The 25,267-nt window shown below is 42.1% G+C and overlaps 4 protein-coding genes and 1 pseudogene across 4 annotated transcripts; all 5 read left to right on the top strand.

The window, feature by feature from the left end:
* The first annotated feature begins 433 nt into the window (after positions 1–433).
* LOC140465550 (heat shock protein 30C-like) lies at positions 434–1,354 on the top strand (annotated as a pseudogene).
* A 4,824-nt stretch (positions 1,355–6,178) lies between these two features.
* LOC140465761 (heat shock protein 30C-like) lies at positions 6,179–7,142 on the top strand. The gene has a single exon (XM_072561488.1). It carries the CDS (start codon positions 6,288–6,290, stop codon positions 6,945–6,947), a length of 660 nt encoding a protein of 219 aa, XP_072417589.1. The 5' UTR covers positions 6,179–6,287; the 3' UTR covers positions 6,948–7,142.
* A 2,890-nt stretch (positions 7,143–10,032) lies between these two features.
* Positions 10,033–10,992, top strand: LOC140465551 (heat shock protein 30C-like). Its single transcript, XM_072561090.1, has one exon. The coding sequence runs from the start codon at positions 10,138–10,140 to the stop codon at positions 10,795–10,797; it is 660 nt and encodes a 219-aa protein (XP_072417191.1). The 5' UTR covers positions 10,033–10,137; the 3' UTR covers positions 10,798–10,992.
* A 7,157-nt stretch (positions 10,993–18,149) lies between these two features.
* On the top strand, positions 18,150–18,936 carry LOC140465552 (heat shock protein 30C-like). The gene is given in 1 exon segment (XM_072561091.1): positions 18,150–18,936. A coding segment is annotated over 1 exon segment (660 nt). The 5' UTR covers positions 18,150–18,276.
* A 4,649-nt stretch (positions 18,937–23,585) lies between these two features.
* On the top strand, positions 23,586–24,632 carry LOC140465553 (heat shock protein 30C-like). The gene has a single exon (XM_072561093.1). The coding sequence runs from the start codon at positions 23,778–23,780 to the stop codon at positions 24,435–24,437; it is 660 nt and encodes a 219-aa protein (XP_072417194.1). The 5' UTR covers positions 23,586–23,777; the 3' UTR covers positions 24,438–24,632.
* The last annotated feature ends 635 nt before the right edge of the window (positions 24,633–25,267 follow it).

Here is a 25,267-nt window from a genome sequence, read left to right on the forward strand (position 1 = left end):
ATTTTATCTTTATTACAAATGAGCTAAAGGCCTAAAATACTTTCTAGGACATAAATAAAACTTTTGTGCATTTCACTACATCAGAAACTGATACATATCCCTTCAATCTTTTATAAATCACTGAAAATAACAAAGTTGTTCAACCAAACACTGTTTCTTCATTCCCTCATGGTTTCAATTGATATTTCAATGAATCAATCTCTTCTCAAACAAACATCAATGTGCCGCACATGCTCAGCCTTCTCTCGCCAATCAATCATTAACATTGCTCCTCTCATCTGTCCTGTCACTCTGAGTACATTCCGGAAGTCTCTTGAATCCTTCCAGTGAGTGTCAGAGTCGAGTCATTCTTGTTTAAAGTAAGGCTGAGATATGAGGCTATTTATTGTCAGCTTATGTGTGATAAATCCAGCAAACTTGCGGTCATTCTGGAAATGTCTGGATTTCTGGCAGTAGAATATATAAGGTGTGAGCTCAGAGTGCTGCAGCAGATCAGAGACTGAAGACTGGGAGTTCACATCAGTCAGTTTGAGGGAAGTGAGAGAAGAGGCAGAGACAATGCTGAGCTATCGGGCTTTCCACCCTTCACGTCTGTGCCAGCAGCCTGTATACACACTGGCGCCTGTTGCACACAGGCTCTGGGAACCACTTGAATGTAACATGTGGGAACAGTTGGAAGAAGCGAGAAAGGGCATGAGGTTCATCAATCGAGTTCTTGAGGATCTGACAGCAGAATTTTTCGGGGAAGTGTGAAGAATTCACGATAACAAGTTTGATGCTAGTGGTGAAGATAAAAGACAATCCGAGAACAAGGATGGTGATGGCTTTTCTGTGTCCCTGAATGTCCAGCACTTCTCCCCAGAAGACCTGAGGGTGAAAGTACTTGGAAGAAAAGTGCTGGTGACAGGAAAACACGAGAAGAAATGTGATGATGGCGGCGGCTGTTACAGCTACAAATATGAAGAGTTCAGGAGAGAATTCCAGCTGCCAGAGGATGTTGATGCTGAAGCTCTTCGATGCTGTTTGTCACAGGACGGTCAGTTGAAGGTTCAAGCCCCACGCCTGGCACTTCCAGCTGTGAATGAACGGACCATCCCTATCAACATCACCTTGGATACAACAACCACTCCCCGGCTCAATCCTGACCAAGAAACAGAGAAACAGGAGAATGGAAATGATGTGGTGAACAAGAAAGATGAAGAACAGGTGTCCAGTTAATACTCTGTTACGATGAACTGTCGATTATATAATAATTGTTCAAAAGCAGCAATGAGTTTCTGTAATGTGAGATGAAAATATATTTTTGTCAAATCCATTGTACTCAAGTTGTAAACATGTAATGTGCTTTTATCAGAATTCATGTACAGGTAAATTATTTATGTATGTATGTTGGAACAATGAATACTTCTGAATTTTATCTATGATCATTCTACCTTCTTACGTGATAGAAGCAAAACTGATACATCACTAATAATCTTCACTCTGACCTCCCTTATTCACGGTTATGGAAAATACACCTTTTAGGTTTGATTAAGTTCAAACTGGGCATAAAATCAGTCAGTCTAGATCTACCTAAGTCAAACCTCAGGTCATATAGTCATGGAGACATCAAGTCATCCAGCATGTAAACTCGACCATGCTGAACAGGTATCGGAAACTTAACTAGTGCCTATATCTCTCTAAACCTTTCCTGCTCATGTAATTGGCCAAATGTCTTTTAAATGTTGTTAGAGTACTGGCCTCTACCACTTTCTCTGCCAGCTCACCCTCTGTGTGAAAAAGTCATCCTTCTCGGCCCTTGTAAATCTTTCCCCTCTCACCTTAAATCTAAGCCCTCTAGTTTAGGACACACCTATCCTTGGAAAAAGACCTTGCCTGTTGACCTTATCTGTGTCCATCATGATTTTATAAGCCTCTATAAGGTCATCCTCAGCCTCCAGTCTTCCTGGAGAAAAGGTCCCAGTCTATTCAGCCTCTCCTTACAACTCAACACTCCAGTGGATCCAACATCCTTGCAAATACTTTCAGCACCCAGCTCTGTCAAAAGATGTCAAACTACAGTTCAGACACTGTCCTTGAACAATTTTCTACACTTCAATCTCAGAGATATTCCCTGCAGCTTCACAATAATCAGAAACAACAGCTTCAAAAACAGAAGTTGCTGGAAAGGCTCAGCAGATCAAAGTGAATGTTGTGGTTCCAGTGACCATTCTTCAGAACTAAGGACACGGCCAGACCTGCTGAGCTTTTCCAACAACCTCTATTTTTGTTTATGTTTCTGATTTACAGCATCCACAGTTCTTTCAGTTTCTTTTAGCAATAACTGCTTGTCATCCAACCCAATCTGTACCCTACACTGTTACTGGATGGTGAGATGCACTTTCATTGGGGTTAAATGATTCTTGTGGCTATCGGGAATGGAAGGTCAAGTTGGTTGCGTCAAAAGACACTTTTTATGAAGGTTTTGTTTCAATAATATTAATGATGCTTTACCCTTGAACATAAAGAATAGGAACAGGAGCAGGCCATTCGGCCTTTACACTCACTTTGCTATTCCTTCAGGTCACTAATGAATTAATGATGAACTGACCACTACAATCCTGCCTCCTGGAGAACTCATCACTCATTATTTAAACAAGAATATGTACAAAGCTTAACTACATTTAATGACACAGCCTCCACTGATCATTGAGGAAGAGAATTTAAACTGGGAATCACCTGAAAGAAGACAATACTCCTGACATGAACCTTATGTGGGTGAGCCCTTATTATTAAACTCTGCTGCTGATTTGAGGATTTCTGCCTGATGTGACACACCCTTTCAGCAGCTAAAAAGCCAAGATTTGAATTGATTTGATTTAGTATCATCACACGTACCTAGGTACAGTGAAAAGTTTTGTTTTGCATGCAGTATAAATACATCATACCATACAAAGTGCATAATTGATAAAACAGTTCGAGGAATACAATGTTATGGCTGCAAAGAGAGTGCACAAAAAGTAAGATCAACATTAGATTTGAAATTGGACATTTCCATTCAGGAGTCTACTAATAGCAGGGAAGAATCTGTTCTTCAACATGTTGATACGTGTGTTTCAGCTGTTGGCTCTTCTGCCTGATGGAAGAGCTTGGAAGAGATTATAACCGGGGTGGAAGGGGTCTTTGATGATGGTGGTCCCCTTTCTGAGACAAGAAGCAGTGTAGATGGAGTCAATGGATGGAAGCCTGGTTTGTGTGATGGACTGAGCTCTGTTTACAAGTCTCTGTAGTTTTTTACAGTCCTGGGCAGAGCAGCTGCCATTCCAAACCATAATGCATCCAGACAGAATGCTTTCAATGTTGCATCTAGCATCGACAAAAGTAGATGAATGATCGATGGGCATGCCAAATTTCCTTCAATTCCTGAGGAAGAAGAGGCGTTGCTATGCTGACTTCACCATCACATCCATGATGGTGGTCCTGGATAGACTGTTGGTGATTGTCACTCCAGAGGAACGCGCTCTCACGACCATCTCAACCTCAGCTCCTTTGACTTAGACAGGGGTGTCCCCTCCTCTTTGCTTCCTGAAGTCAGCTCTTCAGTTTTGCTGACCTTAAGGGAGAGATTGTTATCTTTGTACCACGACACTTCCTTCCTGTATTCTGTCTCATCATTGTTTGATATCCAGACTATAACAGTGATGTTGTCAGCCACATTGGAGATGGATTTCAAATGAAATTTGGCCACACCACCCATGAGTGTACAGGGAGTATAGTAAGGAGCTAAGTATACAATTTTTGGGACACCGGTGTTGAGGATTGTTGTGGAAGAGATGCTGTTGCCTATCCTCACTGATTGTGGTCTGTGGGTGAGGAAGTTGAGGATCCAGTTGTTGAGTCGAGAGCAGAAACCGAGGTCTCAGAGTTTAGAGATGGGTTTGGTTGGGATTATAGTGTTGAATGCGGAGCTGTAGTTGCTAAGTATCTTAATTATCCCTATGTTCCAGGGAGGCTAGGGAGGTGGAGTCTGCCATGGATCTTTTGCGCTGGTAGGCAAATTGCAAGGAATCAAGGCAGGCTGGGAGGCAGGAGTCGATATAAGCGATGAATAATCTCTTGAAGTACTTCATAATTATGGAGGTCAGAGGCACTGGGCAGTAGTCATTCAGGCACGCTGCATGTGTTTTCATTGGCACAGGGATGGTGGTGGTGTTCTTGAAGACCCTTTCAATCTAATGTTTTAAGGAATGGTCACTGTGGCACAGCATCAGGAAGATATGTTATACTTCCCTCAATATGATTCACCAGCTTGGTTCCATCAGTCAATTTACTGGATCACATTAACTGACAAACACGTGGTTTATAGAACAGCGAGAAATATTAACAACAATACCTTTAGTCCAAGAGCAGAAGTGACTTATGCCACAGGAGTTACAATAGAAACATATTAATCCAGCACAAATAGCAAAGAGACACAAAATTTATATTGAACCTAAAATTTGATTCGTCGTTCTCCTTCTTTGGTTCTGTTTCTCATAAACCAGGACGGCAAAATGGGAGTGTAAGGAGGTAGCAGACCCAAAGGACTGTCACAGACTGGAATTGTACTTATAGTTGCAAAGACAGAATTTGAAGAGCTTAGCAAAAGAACATGGGGAGGTGGGAGTAATTGCATAGCATTTCCGAAGAGTTGACACTGATCTGATGGACCGAATGGCCTCGCCATCTGCTGTCACATTCTAAACGTATTGTTGTGTATTCTCCATTTTCCATTTTGGAAATCTCATAATTAGCCACAGGGCTTAGTAATTCAAAAAGATGCAGCAGCTTCACTTTCACATTTTTCACCTTTAAATATATTCCATGACAATTACAAAACAGCAAGTGGCTTTAAGGACGGAATAAATACTTTATTCAATTTAAAAGCGGCTGGTGTAACTTTCGCCTCATTTTTCTCGGTGATAAATTTCACATCAATCTCATTCAAATTATTTAAAATACCAAAGTCAGAAAAACAAATACAGCCACTTCATTATCCCATGACATGAGTTTATATTTCAATCAATTAATCCCCTTTCTGCTTTTACAAACACTCACTTTCCAGCACATTCTCAGCTTTCTGCTCAGTTGTCAATCATTAACATTGCTCCTCCCATCTGGGCTGTCACTCTCTGAGGACATTCCGGAAGACTCGGGAATTCCTCCAGGAGCAGTCAGTGAGTCCAGACCTCACACAAACTGGAATTGTCCATACACTTGCTAAAACAGAATTTACAGAGTCTGGGAAAAGACCATGGGAGATGCGAGTAATTGGATAGTGCTTCCAAAGGGATCACACCTGCCTGGTGGACCGAATGGCCTTGTTTGTTGCTGGGTTGATCTTAAGCAATTTTCCCGCATTCTTCATTTTCTATAATTGGAAATACTGTATCAAACGCATGATTCACAACGGGGTTTAATAATATGAAAGGACACAGCTTCATTTCAAAGTGTTTCATTTTTTAAAAATGTGTTATCATCATAAACAAGGGAATTGTCTGCAGGCAATCCAGACTTTACAGAACTTAAATAAAACTCATGATTTGGAGATGCCGGTTTTGGACTGGAGTGTACAAAGTTCAAAATCACACAACACCAGGTTATAGTCCAACAGGTTTAATTGGAATCACACAGGCTTTGGGAGCGACACTGCTTCATCAGTTGATAGTGATGAAGAAGCGTCACTCCGAAAGCGAGTGTGCTTCCAATTAAACCTGTTGGACTATAACCTGGTGTGGCGTGATATTTTACGAACTAAAACTCATTTAAAATTCCTTCCATCTGCAACAGATCAATATCACATTCATCTCGAGAAAGTCACCGAACACAGGAATGTTACAAAAACCAAACACTGCCTCTTCATTCCTGCTGGTCATGAGTTGTTATTTCAATAAATTAATCCTCTCTGTGTTTGAACAAGCCTCACTTTCCTGCACAGACCCCTCCTTCTGCTCAGCTGTCAATCATTAACATTGCTCCGCCAATCCAAGCTGTCACTGTCTGAGTACATTCCAGAAGTCTGTGGATGTCCTCCAGTGGGTGTCACTGAGTCGAGTCATTCTTGTTTAAAGTAAGGCTGAGATGTGACGTCATGTATTTTCAGCTCACGTGTGATAAACCCAGCAAACTTGAGAACATTCTGGAAATGTCTGGATTTCTGGCAGTAGAATATATAAGGTGTGAGCTCAGAGTGCTGCAGCAGATCAGAGACTGAAGACTGGGAGTTCACATCAGTCAGTTTGAGGGAAGTGAGAGAAGAGGCAGAGACAATGCTGAGCTATCGGGCTTTCCACCCTTCACGTCTGTGCCAGCAGCCTGTATACACACTGGCGCCTGTTGCACACAGGCTCTGGGAACCACTTGAATGTAACAGGTGGGAACAGGTGGAAGATGTGCGAAAGGGCATGAAGTTCATCAATCGAGTTCTTGAGGATCTGACAGCAGAATGTTTTGGGGAAATACCAAGAACTCGAGACAACAAATCTGATGCTAATGAAGAAGGTAAAAGACAATTCGAGAACAAGGATGGAGATGGCTTTTCTGTGTCCCTGAATGTCCAGCACTTCTCCCCAGAAGACCTGAGGGTGAAAGTATTTGGGAGAAAAGTGCTGGTGACAGGAAAACACGAGAAGAAATGTGATGGTGGCAGCGGCTGTTACAGCTACAAATATGAAGAGTTCAGGAGAGAATTCCAGCTGCCAGAGGATGTCGATGCTGAAGCTCTTCGATGCTGTTTGTCACAGGACGGTCAGTTGAAGGTTCAAGCCCCACGCCTGGCACTGCCAGCTGTGAATGAACAGACCGTCCCCATCAACATCACCTCGGATACAACAACCACTCCCCGGCTCAATCCTAACCAAGAGACAGAGGAACAGGAGAGTGGGAAGGATGTGGGGATGAAGAAAGCTGAAGAACAGATAGACAGTTAAGACTCTGTTACAATGACCAGCTGAAGATGTAATAATTGTTCAAAAGCAGCAATGAATTTCTGTGAATGTGAGATAAAGAGATATTGCTGTCCAATTAATAGTTTTCAACTTGGAAACCTGTAAAGTGCTGTTATCAATGTTCTTGTGGTTTATTTCTGTATGTATATTGGAAGAATAAACACCTTTGAAATTTAATTATGATGATTCTGCCTATTTAATTGATAAAAAGAAAACTGATGTATCACTAAACTTACATTATTCTCAATTAAGCGAAAGAAGCCTTTTTTACTTGGATTAATTTAAAAGACAGAAACAAAATTGGGTGGTCACGATCTGCCTAAGTCTGAGCTCAGGTCTGTCAAAGATGTCAAGCTATTGTGAAGAGACTGTGCTGAAATAATTGTGTACACCTCAGTCTCAGGGATAATCCCTGCAGCATCACTATCATGAGCGACAACAGGTTGTCATCCAACACAGACACCAGTCTGTCCACCACTCAGTTATTGAACGGTGGGAAACACTTTCATTGTGGTTAATTGATCAATGTAACGGTCAGGGAGGGAAGGTGAAGTTACTTCCATCAGAAGCAACATATATGTTGGTTTCTTGTTTTAACAATATTAATGATACTACACACTTCAACATAAAAAATAGGAACAATGTTGCAACCACAATTATTCACAATTTACAGAGATGATTTGGAGTTGAGGACCACGTGTAAAGTGTCAAATTTATCAGATAACACTAATATGAATGGCATAGCAAAGTGTGTGGTGGACTGTGAAACTTTGCAGAGGAACTTACATATTTCAAGTGAGTAGGTAAAGGTCTGGCAGAAAGAATGCAGTGTTAATAAATATGAGGTCATCCATTTAGGTAAGAGTAACAATAGAAAGGAATATTACTTGAATGGTAAAACGTTGCAGTGTGCTGTGATGCAGAGGGATCTGGGTGTCCTTGTGCATGAATCATCAAAGGTTGGTAGGCAGGTACAACACCTAATTAGGAATGGAAAAAGAATGTTGTCTTTCATTGTAAAAATGATTGTGTTTAAAAGCAGGAACGCTATGCTGCAGCTGTATAGGGTACTCGTGAGGCCACACCTGGAGTATTGAGTGCATTATTGGTCTCTTACGTGAATGAGAGAGGGTGCAGAGGAGCTACACACGATTGATCCTGGAGTCGAGGGGTTGACGTATGAGAAGAGACTGAGTAGAATGACATTATATTCATTGAAATTTAAAAGAATGAGGGGGGATCTTAGAGAAACACGTAATATAATGAAGGGAATAGATCAGATAAACGTAGAGAAGATATTTCCACTGGCAGGTGAAATTGCGACAAGAGGACACAGACGCAAAATTAGGGGGGAGCAGAATTAAAAATTAACATCTTCACCCAGAGGGTTGTGAATCGATGGAATTCTCAGCACACTAAAGTCAGTGACGCTACTTCAGTAAAGGTTTTTAAAGTTAAGATAGATTTTTTTGAACAATGAAGGAATTAAGGGTTACAGTGAGAGGGCAGGTAGGTGGAGCTGAGGGCTCAAAAAGTTCAACCATGACCTTATTAAGTGACAGAGCAGGTTGGCAGGGCCAGATGGCCTACTCCTGCTCCAAGGTCTTACGTTCTTATCCTATTTTGTACATCAGTAAGCCATTCCACCCATCAAACACGTTTCTGTATTCCATAAGGTCAACAATGATTTAATGATGGACAGAACACTGCAATCCTGCCTCCCAGATAACTGGTCATTCCTTATTTAAACAACAATCTGTACAAAGCCTCAAACACATTCAATGCTGTAGCCTCCACTGATCACTGGGGAAGAGAATTCAAACTGATAACCCCCAAAAGAATACAATTCTAGTGATATGTACCTTCAATGGGCAGGACCTTATTTTTAAACTAATCCTCCGACTCCAGGATTTCTGTCTGATGTGACACATCAGTTTAGCATCTACCATGTCAAGACCCTTTGAATCTAATGTTTCAATGAATGGTTCCGATGTGCAACATCAGGAAGATGTGTAATATTTCCCTCAATGCCACTCAGAAACTTGGTTCCATCAGCACATTTACTGGATCACACTGACTGACAAGCAAGTGATTTGCAGAACAGCAAGAAATATTAACAATCTCAACAGTGTTTGAGTAGAAGCGAGCAATGCCACAGGAGATCCATTACAAACATATTACATGCAGTGCAATTGTCAGAGATTCTAAATTAATATTGAACCCAAATACAGTTAGTTATTCTCCTTCTGTTGTGCTATTTCTTCTGAACTGGAAAGGACAATGTTAATGTGAAGAGGGTGCAGATTCAAAGGCCTCTCACAAACTGATATTGTACGTACACTTGCTAAAACAGAATTTGCAGAGTTTAGGAAAAGATCATGGGAAATGTGAGTAATTGGATAGTGCTTCCAAAGGGATGACACCGGCCTGGTGGACCGAATGGCCTTGTTTGTTGCTGGGTCAAGCTCAACCATTTTTGCGCATTCTTCACTTTCTATGCAGTAACTGGAAATCCTGTACCAAACCCATCATTTGCAACGGTGTTTTTTAATATTAAAGGAGACAGCTTCATTTTGAGCTGATTCATTTTCTAATAGACATTATCATTATCACAAAGAAGGTAATTGGCTGCAGGCAATCAAGACTTTACTGATCTTAAAGAAAACTCATTTACATTTCCCTCCATCTGAAACAGACCAATATCACATTCATATCAACAAAATCACTGAAAACAGGAATGTTAGAAAAACCAAACACTGCCTCGTCATTCCTGCTTGTCAGGAGTTGTTATTTCAATAAATTAATCCTCTCTGTGTTTGAACACACCTCACTTTCCTGCACAGACTCAGCCTTCTGCTCAGCTGTCAATCATTAACATTGCTCCCCAACTATGATGTCACTATCTGAGAACATTCCAGAAGTCTGTGGATGTCCTCCAGTGGGTGTCACTGAGTCGAGTCATTCTTGTTTAAAGTAAGGCTCAGATGTGACGTCATGTATTTTCAGCTCACATGTGATAAACCCAGCAAACTTGAGAACATTCTGGAAATGTCTGGATTTCTGGCAGTAGAATATATAAGGTGTGAGCTCAGAGTGCTGCAGCAGATCAGAGACTGAAGACTGGGAGTTCACATCAGTCAGTTTGAGGGAAGTGAGAGAAGAGGCAGAGACAATGCTGAGCTATCGGCCTTTCCACCCTTCACGTCTGTGCCAGCAGCCTGTATACACACTGGCGCCTGTTGCACACAGGCTCTGGGAACCACTTGAATGTAACAGGTGGGAACAGGTGGAAGATGTGAGAAAGAGCATGAAGTTCATCAATCGAGTTCTTGAGGATCTGACAGCAGAATGTTTTGGGGAAATTGCAAGAACTCGAGACAACAAATCTGATGCTAATGAAGAAGGTAAAAGACAATCCGAGGACAAGGATGGAGATGGCTTTTCTGTGTCCCTGAATGTCCAGCACTTCTCCCCAGAAGACCTGAGGGTGAAAGTATTTGGAAGAAAAGTGCTGGTGACAGGAAAACACGAGAAGAAATGTGATGGTGGCAGCGGCTGTTACAGCTACAAACATGAAGAGTTCAGGAGAGAATTCCAGCTGCCAGAGGATGTCGATGCTGAAGCTCTTAGATGCTGTTTGTCACAGGACGGTCGGTTAAAGGTTCAAGCCCCATGCCTGGCACTGCCAACTGTGAATGAACGGACCGTCCCCATCAACATCACCTCGGATACAACAACCACTCCCCGGCTCAATCCTGACCATGAGACAGAGGAACAGGAGAGTGGGAAGGATGTGGGGATGAAGAAAGATGAAGAACAGATGGACAGTTAAGACTCTGTTACAATGACCAGCTGAAGATGTAATAATTGTTCAAAAGAAGCAATGAATTTCTGTGAAAGTGAGATCAAGAGATATTGCTGTCCAATTAATAGTTTTCAACTTAGAAACCTGTAAAGTGCTGTTATCAATGTTCTTGTGGTTTATTTCTGTATGTATATTGGAAGAATAAATACTTTTGAAATTTAATTATGATGATTGTGCCTATTTACTTGATAAAAAGAAAACTGATATGTCACTCTAACTTACATTATTCTCAATTAAGGGAAAGAAGCCTTTTTTACTTGGATTAATTTAAAAGACAGAATCAAAATCAGGTGGTCAAGATCTGCCTAAGTCTGAGCTCAGGTTTGTCAAAGATGTCAAGCTACTGTGAAGGGACTGTGCTGAAATAATTGTGTACACCTCAGTCTCAGGGATAATCCCTGCAGCGTCACTATCATGAGCGACAACAGGTTGTCATCCAACACAGACACCAGTCTGTCCACCACTCAGTTATTGAACGGTGGGAAACACTTTCATTGTGGTTAATTGATCAATGTAATTGTCGGGGAAGAAAGTTGAAGTTACTTGCATCAGAAGCAACGTTTATGTAGTTTGTGTTTCAATAATCTTAATGATAATATACACTTCATCATAAAGAATAGGATCAGTGTTGGGACCACAGTTATTCACAATTTACACAATTGTTTTGAGTTGAGGACCACGTGGAATGTCTCAAAGTTTGCAGATGACACTAAAACGAGTGGCACAGCAAAGTGTGTGGTGGACTGGGAATCTTTGCAGAGGAACATAAATATTTCAAGTGAGCAGGTAAAGGTCTGGCCGATGGAATACAATGTTCATAAATGTGAAATCAGCCACTTAGGTAGGAGCAAACATGAAAAGGACTATTACTTGAAAGGTAAAAGTCGCAGCGTGCTGCTCTGCACAGAGATCTGGGCATCCTTTTTAATGAATCATAGAATGTTGGAGTGCAGGTACAACACGTAATTAGGAAGGCAAATGGAATGTTGTCCTTCAATGTGAAAGAAACTGAATTTGAAAGCAGTGAGGTTATGTTGCAGCTGTATAGGGTGCTGGTGAGGCCACTCCTGGAGTACTGCGTGCAGTTTTGGTCTCTTACTTGAGAAAGCTTCACGAGGTTGATTCCAGAGTTGAGAGGGTTGACGTATGAGGAGAAACTGAGTAGAATGCAATTATATTCATTGGAATTTGCAAGAATCAGGGGTGATTTTACAGAAACATATAAAATTATGAAGGGAATAGATAAGATAAATGTAGAGGGGATGTTTCTACCGAGAGATGAAACTGCGACAAAGGGCATAGACCTTCTTTTTGAACAATGAAGGTATTGAGGATTACAGTGAGAAGGCAGGTAAGTGGAACTGGGGACACGAAAAGATCAGCCATGACCTTAATAAATGGTGGAGCAGGCTGGAGGGGCAAGATGGCCTACTCTTGCTCCAATGTCTTACATTCTTATGCTACTATGAACATCAGTAGGCCATTCCACCCATCAAACATGTTTCTGTATTCCATAAGGTCACCAATGATTTAATGATGGACAGAACACAGCCTCCCAGATAACTGATCACTCCTCATTTAACAATAATCTGTATAAAGCCTCAAATGCACTCAATGTTGCAGCCACCACTGATCATTGCGGAAGTGAACTCAAACTGATAGTCCTCCAAAAGAAGACAATTTTACTAATATGAACCTTCGATGGGTCTGACCTTATTTTTAAATTAATCCTCCAGGATTTCAGTCTGGTGTGGCACATCAGTTTAGCATCTACCAGGTCAAGACGCTTTGAATCTAATGTTTCAATGAATGGTCCCTACCTACAGCATCAGGAAGTGGGAAATATTTCCCTCAATGTCACTCAGCAACTTGGTTCCATCAGCGCATTGACTGGATCACACTGACTGACAAGCAAGTAGTTTACAGAATAGCAAGAAATATTACCAATCTCAACAGTACTCGAGTAGAAGTAATTAAGTAATCTAATCTAATCTAATCTAATCTAATCTAATCGAGAAGTGAGCAATGCCACAGGAGATGCATTACAAAAATATTACATGCAGTGCAATTGTCAAAAATTCTGAATTAATATTGAAACTAAATACAGTTAGTTATTCTCCTTCTGTTGTGCTACTTAGAGTCATAGAGATTTACAGCATGGAAACAGACCCTTCGGTCCAACCCATCCATGCCGACCAAATATCCCAACCCAATCTAGTCCCACCTGCCAGCACCCAGCACATATCCCTCCAAACCCTTCCTATTCATATACCCATCCAAATGCCTCTTAAATGTTGCAGTTGTTCCAGCTTCCACCACTTCCTCTGGCAGCTCATTCCATACATGTACCACCTTCTGTGTGAAGACGTTGCCCCGTAGGTCTGTTTTATATCGTTCCCCTCTCACCTTAAACCTATACCCTCAGGGAACAGATTCTAAGGACTCTCACAAACTGGAATTGTGAATACACTTGCTAAAACTTGCAGAGTTTGGGAAAAGAGCATGGGAGATATGAGTAATTGAATACTGCTTCCAAAGGGATGTCACTGGCATGGTGGACCGAATGGCCTTGTTTGTTGCTGGCTTGAGCTGAACCATTTTTGCGCATTCTTCATTTTCTGTACAGGAATTGGAAATCCTGTATCAAACTCATGATTCGCAACGGGATTTTATAATTGTGGGAAAAGATCTGCTAATCTGCCTACACACAGCATGGCCACCCAGAACACAGAAAATCAAGCCTGTCCAAACAATACAAGAAACACCCAGAATGCCTCAGCATTGACCAAACAGGCTGACAAGGGAAACCAGACATGACCTTAGTCACTCGCAAACCAGGAAATACACTTCCCAAGACAACCTGACAATAGGCTTCCTGGACCCGATAAACACAGCTGTCCCAAAGCTCTAAGGGAAGTCTCGTACCCCAGCGATACCAAAGCCGCACAAAGCTCAGGTCAGTTGGAGAGGCACCAGAACACTTGGCTCACAGATGAGCAACAATGGAAACACCTTAATGCCAAGGAAACAGACCATCCCACCTACCCTCGTAGAGAGCTAGAATCTCCTCAAATTACAAACTGATTGAAGCTGCCAGGATGCTTCATTGCATCTAGATTCAGGACATTCTTCTGATAACTGATTTGTGATTATCACCATCGTAACTGGATCACTTGATTATCAAGACCATTGTATTTTCCCTATTTTTAATTAGCATCATTGTACAATATTCCTATATAAAATGGGTTGATTCTCAGCACAGGGAAGAGAACCCTTGATCAATTTCTCTTCCAGCGATATCGCTTGTAATAAACAGCTTGTCAGTTTCAGTCGATCTGGCTTGTGTAGTCTCTGCAACATCTGTTCCCACGATGACCAATTCCACCTCAGAAAGTACCAGAAGGTCTCCTTCTTCCACGATCACAACTTCCCTTCTCATGTGGTTGACGATGCCCTCCAGCGCAACTCCTCCACTTCACACATCACCGACTTAAACACCACTCCTCCCAATGCAACAAGGACAGAACCTACTTTGTCCTCCCCACCAACATCCGCATACACAGCATCATCCTCCACCACTTCCGCCACCTCCAAACAGACCCCACCACCAGAGATATATTTCCTTCACCACCCATATAGGTGTTTGGAAAGACCATTCCCTCCGTGACACCCTCGTCAGGTCCATACTCTCCCACCAGCCCATACCTCACTCTTGGTATCTTTCCCTGCCATCGCATGAAGTGCACAACCTGTGCCCACACCATTCCCCTCACCTCCGTCCAAGGCCCCAAGGGATCCTTTTACATCCATAAGAAATTTAACTCGACCTCTACCAATGTCATCTACTGCATCTGTTGCACCCGCTGGTGTCTCTTCTACGTGGTGGAGACAGGACACTTTCTTGTGGAACGTTTCAGAGAACATCTCTGGGACACCCTCATCCACCAATCCCACCCCCGTCTTGTGGCTGGACACTTCAACTCCATCTCTATCAAGGACATGCAGGTCCTGGGCCGCCCCCGCTTCCAAACCATTACCACCCGACGCCTGGAGGAGGAAAGCCTCATATTCCACCTTGGGCCCCTGAAACCACACAGGATAAATATGGATTTCAACAGCTTCCTCATTTCCCCTCCCCCACATTATCCCACTCTCAAGCCTCCAACTCAGCACTGCCCTCTGGACTTGTCCCCCCCAACCCCACACCCTCCCATTTATCTGTCAGCCCCCGGCCCACAAGCCTCATTCCTGAAACATTGATTCTCCTGCTCCTCGGATGCTGCCTGACCTGCTGTGCTTTTCCAGCTCCACACTCTCGATCAGACCTAGAGCAAAGGCTGGACAACTGAGGAGGGGAGCCACAATTCCAAACCAACTATTGCAGCAATTCGGCGTTGAGCAACCATGGACTCTCCCTGATAACATGGACCGGAGTTCACTCTTGAACTGGTCATCTAAATTTTAACCAACTCGGCAGACATGTGATCCGACTTGAGCCAGGGCTTGTACCGTGATCCTGATCCAGCCAAGGGGACAGACGGGACGGGCTAGGGAAGCCTGGCAAGATAGAAGGAGAGATCACCGATTAAATTGTTGCTTCAATCCAAAGAAGTCCCCAGACCGTGGGAGGTTGACAGGGGCCCTGCTGTTGTGTTTGTCTGTCTTGTGTTTGTCCTGTTTTTCTCTCATCTGTTTGTCCTGTGTGTTTCTGTGTTTGTCAGTGCTGCAGTCTGTTCTCTATTCCCAGCTCGAACCAGACGTCCATGAGGTTTTGGGACTCCCACTCCTCAGGAGAGGGACCACCCTGGGGACAAGTCTAACTTGTCCCGCTGAGGCAGCGGTCCCCGGACACTGAATCTCTCCAGGAAGTAACAAATGCCACTGTAATCATCAGGCTTGGAGAGTAAGGTAGGGAATACCCTGTTTACCAGCCAATATCGTTTGGGAGCAGAATAAGGAAGGTAGGTATGGCGACCCTTTATGGCATGACTTTAGATAAGTTTAGGAAAGTGGTCAGCCCCCAACGCCCCGCCCCACCCCCACCCCCCAAACTTGAAATCATGGTGTCCCGAAACCTTTGAAAGAAAAGGAATCCCTCCCAGCACCACAGCCCTCCCTCAGTACACCACACATCCCTTGTTGCTGAGGAACGTGATCCTGGGGTGGTTGGATGAGGGGGCTGTGTTACTGGCTTCCCAGCTCCACAGGGCAGCAGAGACTGAGACAGTGACAGAGAGAGAGAGAGAGAGAGAGAGAGAGAGACAGGGACAGAGAGAGAGAGTGAAAGAGAGCGAGAAGGACAGAGACAGAGAGACAGGGACAGAGAGAGAGGGAGTGAGAGAGAGAGACAAGGACAGAGACAGAGAGAGAGAGAGACAGGGACAGAGAAAGAAGAAGTTATAAGAACTGTTCATATGCAGTCATGTATTTCTCAGACCAGGATGAATGTATATTGCTGAAACGTATTTGTCTTCAACTTGTCAATATGTACTGGGTTAGTATAAGTGTTGCTCATGTACGTATTTTGGAAAAATAAACTCTTTTGAAAGTTTATGACAATGATTCTTCCTTTTAACCTCATAAAATGAAACTGCTCCATCATTAAAATTGTCAAAGTTGACATTTTTGACAGTTAAGATAAAAATATAATTTACTGGGATCAATTTAAAACACAGAATGACTCAGCAAGTGAAGATCTGCCTAAATCTGAACTTGGTTCTGTCTATGAGACCGAACTACAGTACAGAGCCAGTACAACAAACCCGAGGACCTCCTTGGACACAAGAGTTCCTCTTCGTGTTCATAATGGGCGGCAACAGCAGCTTGTTGCTCAACACAGACACTAGTCACTGCACCGCACACTTACTGGATGGTGGGAACTGATTTTACAGGGTTGAAAAAAAAAATTGGTCTAGTTATCTCGGAATAAAAGCAGCTACTTGCATCATAAATAGCTTTTATAAGGTTCCAGTTGAATAAGAGTATGGACAAAATTCTTGAACACAAGGACTAGGAACAGGAGTAAGCCATTTAGCCCTTGAATCCTGCGAGGCTGCTCATTAACATCCCGACTGATAATGACGATAGCCTCTACTCTAGTTTTATGTCTATCACAATAACACATCACTTCCATATTAACAATGATCTTTCCCACACAACTGAATATATTCATAGATGCAGTATCCAGTACTCACTCGGAAAGAGAATTCAATTTAATGACTCCCTGCCAGAAGAGGTTTCTCCTGACACTGAGAGAACCGTTATTTATAAAGAGTGATCCCTACCTCTACATTTCTGCATGCGCTCTTCCATCTTTACAGCAACTGCAATCCAAAGTTCCCTCTGATGGCATGTTTCAATAAAGGTTCAATTGACATTACCAATCAGCTAAGTAACATTCTCCTCAGCATCAGTCAGTGGCCTTCTCCCATCATTAACATTACGGAGTTACATTGACACAGAAAAGCTTATTGCAGAGCTGTGAGAAACATCAACAGTGATGGATGGAAAGGAACAGTACTACAACAGAATCAATAAAAATGTGTTAAATGCTGCACAAATGTCAAATAAATGATAGCCATTTAATGAATCTAACATATTAACATAATTTGTTTGTCTTCTCTTAAAGCATCCAAAAATAGGGAATTGTATATAAACGTTAAAAAGTATAATTTCCAGAGGTTAGGCAAAGGAACAGATGTGATTGGTTAGCGCTTTCACAAGAGATGACACATGGCCTCACTTTGTGCTGTGTGATACCAAAACTATTGTTGCATATTATTCATTTTTTATTTTGCAAATCTCATATTACCACATCATAGTTGGCACAGGGCTTGGTAATTTTGAAGGACAAAGCAGCTAAATTTCTAAGGATATCATTTTCAAATATATTTTATCTTTACTACAAATGAGCTAAAGGCCTAAAATACTTTCTAGGAAATAAATAAAACTTTTGTGCATTTCACTCCATCAGAAACTAATACATATCCCTTCAATCTTTTATAAATCACTGAAAATGACAAAGTTCTTCAACCAAAAACTCTTTCTTCATTCCCTCATGGTTTCAGTTGATATTTCAATGAATCAATCTCTTCTCAAACAAACATCACTGTGCCGCACAGGCTCAGCCTTCTCTCGCCAATCCGTCATTAACATTGCTCCTCTCATCTGTCTGTCACTCTGAGTATATCCCCGAAGTCTCTGCAATCCTTCCAGTGAGTGTCAGAGTCGAGTCATTCCTGTTTAAAGTAAGGCTGAGATATGAGGCTATTTATTGTCAGCTTATGTGTGATAAACCCACCAAACTTGAGGTCATTCTGGAAATGTCTGGATTTCTGGCAGTAGAATATATAAGGTGTGAGCTCAGAGTGCTGCAGCAGATCAGAGACTGAAGACTGGGAGTTCACATCAGTCAGTTTGAGGGAAGTGAGAGAAGAGGCAGAGACAATGCTGAGCTATCGGGCTTTCCACCCTTCATGTCTGTGCCAACAGTCTGTATACACACTGGCGCCTGTTGCACACAGGCTCTGAGAACCACTTGAATGTAACATGTGGGAACAGGTGGAAGAAGCGAGAAAGGGCATGAAGTTCATCAATCGAGTTCTTGAGGATCTGACAGCAGAATTTTTCGGGGAAATGCGAAGAATTAACGATAACAAGTTTGATGCTCGTGGTGAAGGTAAAAGACAATCCGAGAACAAGGATGGTGATGGTTTTTCTGTGTCTCTGAATATCCAGCACTTCTCCCCAGAAGACCTGAGGGTGAAAGTATTTGGAAGAAAAGTGCTGGTGACAGGAAAACACGAGAAGAAATGTGATGGTGAGAGCGGCTGTTACAGCTACAAATATGAAGAGTTCAGGAGAGAATTCCAGCTGCCAGAGGATGTCGATTCTGAAGCTCTTCGATGCTGTTTGTCACAGGACGGTCAGTTGAAGGTTCAAGCCCCGCGACTGGCACTGCCAGCTGTGAATGAACTGATCATTCCCATCAACATCATCCTGGATACAAGGACCACTCCCTGGCTCAGTCCTGACCAAGAGGCTGACGAACAGGAGAAAGGGAAGGTTGTGGTGAACAAGAAAGATGAAGAACAGGTGTCCAGTTAAGACTCTGTTACAATGAACTTTTGAAGATCTAATAATTGTTCAAAAGCAGCAATGAGTTTCTGTAATGTGAGATGAAAATATACTTTTGTCAAATCCATTGTATTCAAGTTGTAAATCTGTAAAGTGCTTTTATCAGAATTCATGTACAGGTAAATTATTTATGTATGTATGTTGGAACAATGAATACTTCTGAATTTTATCTATGATGATTCTACCTTCTTACGTGATAGAAGCAAAACTGATACATCACTAATAATCTTCACTCTGACCTCCCTTATTCACGGTTACGGTAAATACACCTTTTAGGTTTGATTAAGTTCAAACTGGGCATAAAATCAGTCAGTCTAGATCTACCTAAGTCAAACCTCAGGTCATATAGTCATAGAGACATCAAGTCATCCAGCATGTAAACTCGACCATGCTGAACAGGTATCGGAAACTTAACTAGTCCCTATATCTCTCTAAACCTTTCCTGCTCATGTAATTGGCCAAATGTCTTTTAAATGTTGTTAGAGTACTGGCCTCTACCACTTTCTCTGCCAGCTCACCCTCTGTGTGAAAAAGTCGCCCTTCTCGTCCCTTGTAAGTCTTTCCCCTCTCACCTTAAATCTAAGCCCTCTAGTTTAGGACACACCTATCCTTGGAAGAAGACCTTGCCTGTTCACCTTATCTGTGTCCATCATGATTTTATAAGCCTCTATAAGGTCATCCTCAGCCTCCAGTCTTCCTGGAGAAAAGGTCCAAGTCTATTCAGCCTCTCCTTACAACTCAACACTCCAGTGGATCCAACATCCTTGCAAATACTTCCAGCAACCAGCTCTGTCAAAAGATATCAAACTACAGTTCAGACACTGTCCTTGAACAATTTTCTACACTTCAATCTCAGAGATATTCCCTGCAGCTTCACAATAATCAGAAACAACAGCTTCAAAAACAGAAGTTGCTGGAAAGGCTCAGCAGATCAAAGTGAATGTTGTGGTTCCAGTGACCATTCTTCAGAACTGAGGACACGGCCAGACCTGCTGAGCTTTTCCAACAACCTCTATTTTTGTTTCTGTTTCTGATTTACAGCATCCACAGTTCTTTCAGTTTCTTTTAGCAATAACTGCTTGTCATCCAACCCAATCTGTACCCTACACTGTTACTGGATGGTGAGATGCACTTTCATTGGGGTTAAATGATTCTTGTGGCTTTTGGGAATGGAAGGTCAAGTTGGTTGCGTCAAAAGCCACTTTTTATGAAGGTTCTGTTTCAATAATATTAATGATGCTATACCCTTGAACATAAACAATCAGAACAGGAGTAGGCCATTTGGCCTTTAAATCACATTTTGCTATTCCTTGAGGTCACTAACGAATTAATGATGAACTGACCACTACAATCCTGCCTCCTGGAGAACTCATTACTCCTTATTTAAACAAGAATATGTACAAAGCTTAACTACATTTAATGACACAGCCTCCACTGATCATTGAGGAAGAGAATTCAAACTGGTAATCACCTGAAAGAAGACAATACTCCTGATATGAACCTTATGCGGGTGAGCCCTTATTTTTAAACTCTGCTGCTGATTTGAGGATTTCTGCCTGATGTGACACACCCTTTCAGCAGCTAACAAGCCAAGATTTGATTGGATTTGAGTTAGTATCATCACATGTACCTAGGTACAGTGAAAAGTTTTGTTTTGCATGCAGTATAAATACATCATACCATACAAAGTGCATAATTGATAGAACAGTTCGAGGAATACAATGTTATGGCTGCAAAGAGAGTGCACAAAAAGTAAGATCAACATTAGATTTGAAACTGGACATTTCCATTCAGGAGTCTACTAACAGCAGGGAAGAATCTGTTGTTCAACATGTTGATACGTGTGTTTCAGCTGTTGGCACTTCTCCCTGATGAAAGAGCTTGGAAGAGATTATAACCGGGGTGGAAGGGGTCTTTGATGATGGTGGTCCCCTTTCTGAGGCAAGAAGCAGTGTAGATGGAGTCAATGGATGGAAGCCTGGTTTGTGTGATGGACTGAGCTCTGTTTACAAGTCTCTGTAGTTTCTTACAGTCCTGGGCAGAGCAGCTGCCATTCCAAACCAGAATGCATCCAGACAGAATGCTTTCAATGTTGCATCTAGCATCTACAAAAGTAGATGAAGGATCGATGGGCATGCCGAATTTCCTTCAATTCCTGAAGAAGAAGAGGCATTGCTGTGCTGACTTCACCGTCACATCCATGATGGTGGTCCTGGATTGATTGTTGGTGATTGTCACTCCAGAGGAACGCGCTCTCACGACCATCTCAACCTCAGCTCCTTTGACTTAGACAGGGGTTTCCCCTCCTCTTTGCTTCCTGAAGTCAGCTCTTCAGTTTTGCTAACCTTAAGGGAGAGATTGTTATGTTATTACCACGACACTAAGCATTGTATTTCCTTCCTGTATTCTGTCTCATCGTTGTTTGATATCCAGCCTATAACAGTGATGTTATCAGCCAAATTGGAGATGGATTTCAGATGAAATTTGGCCACACCACCCATGAGTGTACAGGGAGTACAGTAAGGAGCTGAGTATACAACTTTGTGGGACACCGGTGCTGAGGATTGTTGTGGAAGAGATGCTGTTGCCTATCCTCACTGATTGTGGTCTGTGGGTGAGGAAGTTGAGGATCGAGGTGTTGAGTCGAGAGCAGAAACCCAGGTCTCAGGGTTTAGAGATGGGTTTGGTTGGGATTATAGTGTTGAAAGCGGAGCTGTAGTAGCTAATTATCTTAATTATCCCTATGTTCCAAAGAGGCTAGGGAGGTGGAGTCTGCCATGAATCAGTTGCGCTGGTAGGCAAATTGCAAGGAATCAAGGCAGGCTGGGAGGCAGGAGTTGATATGAGCGATGACTAATCTCTCGAAGCACTTCATAATTATGGAGGTCAGAGGCACTGGGCAGTAGTCATTCAGGCACGCTGCATGTGCTTTCATTGGCACAGGGATGGTGGTGGTTTTCTTGAAGACCCTTTCAATCTAATGCTTTAAAGAATGGTCACTGTGTCACAGCATCAGGAAGATGTGTCATACTTCCCTCAATATCACTCAACACCTTGGTTCCATCAGACAATTTACTGGATCACACTAACTGACAAACACGTGGTTTATAGAACAGCGAGAAATATTAACAACAATACCCATAGTCCAAGAGTAGGAGTGACTTCTGCCACAGGAGTTACAATAGAAACATAATAATCCAGCACAAATAGCAAAGAGACACAAAATTTATATTGAACCTAAAATTTGATTTGTCGTTCTCCTTCTTTGGTTCTGTTTCTCATAAACCAGAACGGAAAATGGGAGTGCAAGGAGGTAGCAGACCCCAAAGGCCTGTCACAGACTGGAATTGTATTTATAGTTGCAAAGACAGAATTTGCGGAGCTTACCAAAAGAGCATGGGAGGTGGGAGTAATTGCATAGCATTTCCGAAGAGTTGACACTGATCTGATGGACCGAATGGCCTCGCCATCTGCTGTCACATTCTAAACGTATTGTTGTGTATTCTCCATTTTTCATTTTGTAAATCTCATAATTAGTCACAGGGCTTAGTAATTCAAAAGGATGCAGCAGCTTCACTTCTACATTTTTCACCTTTCAATATATTTCATGACAATTACAAAACAGCAAATGGCTTTCAGGGCGGAATAAATACTTTATTCAATTTAAAAGCGGCTGGTGCATTTTTATCGGTGATAAATTTCACATCAATCTCATTCAAATCATTTAAAATACCAAAGTCAGAAAAACAAATACAGCCACTTCATTATCTCATGACATGAGTTTATATTTCAATCAATTAATCCCCTTTCTGCTTTTACAAACACTCACTTTCCAGCACATTCTCAGCTTTCTGCTCAGTTGTCAATCATTAACATTGCTCCTCCCATCTGTGCTGTCACTCTCTGAGGACATTCCGGAAGACTCGGGAATTCCTCCAGTAGCAGTTACTGAGTCCAGACCTCTCACAAACTGGAATTGTCCATACACTTGACAAAACAGATTTTGCAGAGTCTGGGAAAAGACCATGGGAGATGCGAGTAATTGGATAGTGCTTCCAAAGGGATCACACCTGCCTGGTGGACCGAATGGCCTTGTTTGTTGCTGGATTGATCTAAAGCAATTTTTCCGCCTTCTTCATTTTCTATAATTGGAAATACTGAATCAAACCCATGATTCACAACGGGGTTTTATAATATTAAAGGACACAGCTTCATTTTGAACTGTTTCATTTTCTCATATACATTATCGTTATCACAAACAAGGTAATAAAGGCAATAAAGACTTTACTGAACATAAAGAAACTCATTTACTTTTCCCTCCATCTGAAACAGATCAATATCACATTCATATCGAGAAAGTCACTGAAAACAGGAATGTCAGAAAAACCAAACACTGCCTCGTCCTTCCTGCTTGTCATGAGGTTTTATTTCAATAAATTAATCCTCTCTGTGTTTGAACACACCTCACTTTCCTGCACAGACTCAGCCTTCTGCTCAGCTGTCAATCATTAACATTGCTCCTCCCATCCAAGCTGTCACTGTCTGAGTACATTCCAGAAGTCTGTGGATGTCCTTCAGTGGGTGTCACTGAGTCGAGTCATTCTTGTTTAAAGTAAGGCTCAGATGTGAGGTCATGTATTTTCAGCTCACGTGTGATAAACCCAGCAAACTTGAGGACATTCTGGAAATGTCTGGATTTCTGGCAGTAGAATATATAAGGTGTGAGCTCAGAGTGCTGCAGCAGATCAGAGACTGAAGACTGGGAGTTCACATCAGTCAGTTTGAGGGAAGTGAGAGAAGAGGCAGAGACAATGCTGAGCTATCGGGCTTTCCACCCTTCACGTCTGTGCCAGCAGCCTATATACACACTGGCGCCTGTTGCACACAGGCTCTGGGAACCACTTGAATGTAACAGGTGGGAACAGGTGGAAGAAGCGAGAAAGGGCATGAAGTTCATCAATCGAGTTCTTGAGGATCTGACAGCAGAATGTTTTGGGGAAATACCAGGAACTCGAGACAACAAATCTGATGCTAATGGAGAAGGTAAAAGACAATCCGAGGACAAGGATGGAGATGGCTTTTCTGTGTCCCTGAATGTCCAGCACTTCTCCCCAGAAGACCTGAGGGTGAAAGTAATTGGAAGAAAAGTGCTGGTGACAGGAAAACACGAGAAGAAATGTGATGATGGCAGCGGCTGTTACAGCTACAAATATGAAGAGTTCAGGAGAGAATTCCAGCTGCCAGAGGATGTCGATGCTGAAGCTCTTCGATGCTGTTTGTCACAGGACGGTCAGTTGAAGGTTCAAGCCCCGCGCCTGGCACTGCCAGCTGTGAATGAACAGACCGTCCCCATCAACATCACCGCTGATACAACAACCACTCCCCGGCTCAATCCTGACCAAGAGACAGAGAAACAGGAGAGTGGGAAGGATGTGGGAATGAAGAAAGCTGAAGAACAGATGGACAGTTAAGACTCTGTTACAATGACCAGCTGAAGATGTAATAATTGTTCAAAAGCAGCAATGAATTTCTGTGAATGTGAGATAAAGAGATATTGCTGTCCAATTAATAGTTTTCAACTTGGAAACCTGTAAAGTGCTGTTATCAATGTTCTTGTGGTTTATTTCTGTATGTATATTGGAAGAATAAACACCTTTGAAATTTAATTATGATGATTCTGCCTATTTAATTGATAAAAAGAAAACTGATATATCACTCTAACTTACATTATTCTCAATTAAGGGAAAGAAGCCTTTTTTACTTGGATTAATTTAAAAGACAGAAACAAAATCAGGTGGTCAAGATCTGCCGAATTCTGAGCTCAGGTTTGACAAAGATGTCAAGCTATTGTGAAGAGACTGTGCTGAAATAATTGTGTACACCTCAGTCTCAGGGATAATCCCTGCAGCGTCACTATCATGAGCGACAACAGGTTGTCATCCAACTCAGACACCAGTCTGTCCACCACTCAGTTATTGAACGGTGGGAAACACTTTCATTGTGGTTAATTGATCAATGTAATTGTCGGGGAAGAAAGTTGAAGTTACTTGCATCAGAAGCAACGTTTATGTAGTTTGTGTTTCAATAATCTTAATGATAATATACACTTCATCATAAAGAATAGGAACAGTGTTGGGACCACAGTTATTCACAATTTACACAGTTGTTTTGAGTTGGGGACCACGTGGAATGTCTCAAAGTTTGCAGATGACACTAAGACGAGTGGCACAGCAAAGTGTGTGGTGGACTGGGAAACTATGCAAAGGAACATAAATATTTCAAGTGAGCATGTAAAAGGTCT

The sequence above is a fragment of the Chiloscyllium punctatum genome, chromosome 42 (assembly GCF_047496795.1).
Source record: "Chiloscyllium punctatum isolate Juve2018m chromosome 42, sChiPun1.3, whole genome shotgun sequence".
NCBI lineage: Eukaryota > Metazoa > Chordata > Chondrichthyes > Orectolobiformes > Hemiscylliidae > Chiloscyllium > Chiloscyllium punctatum.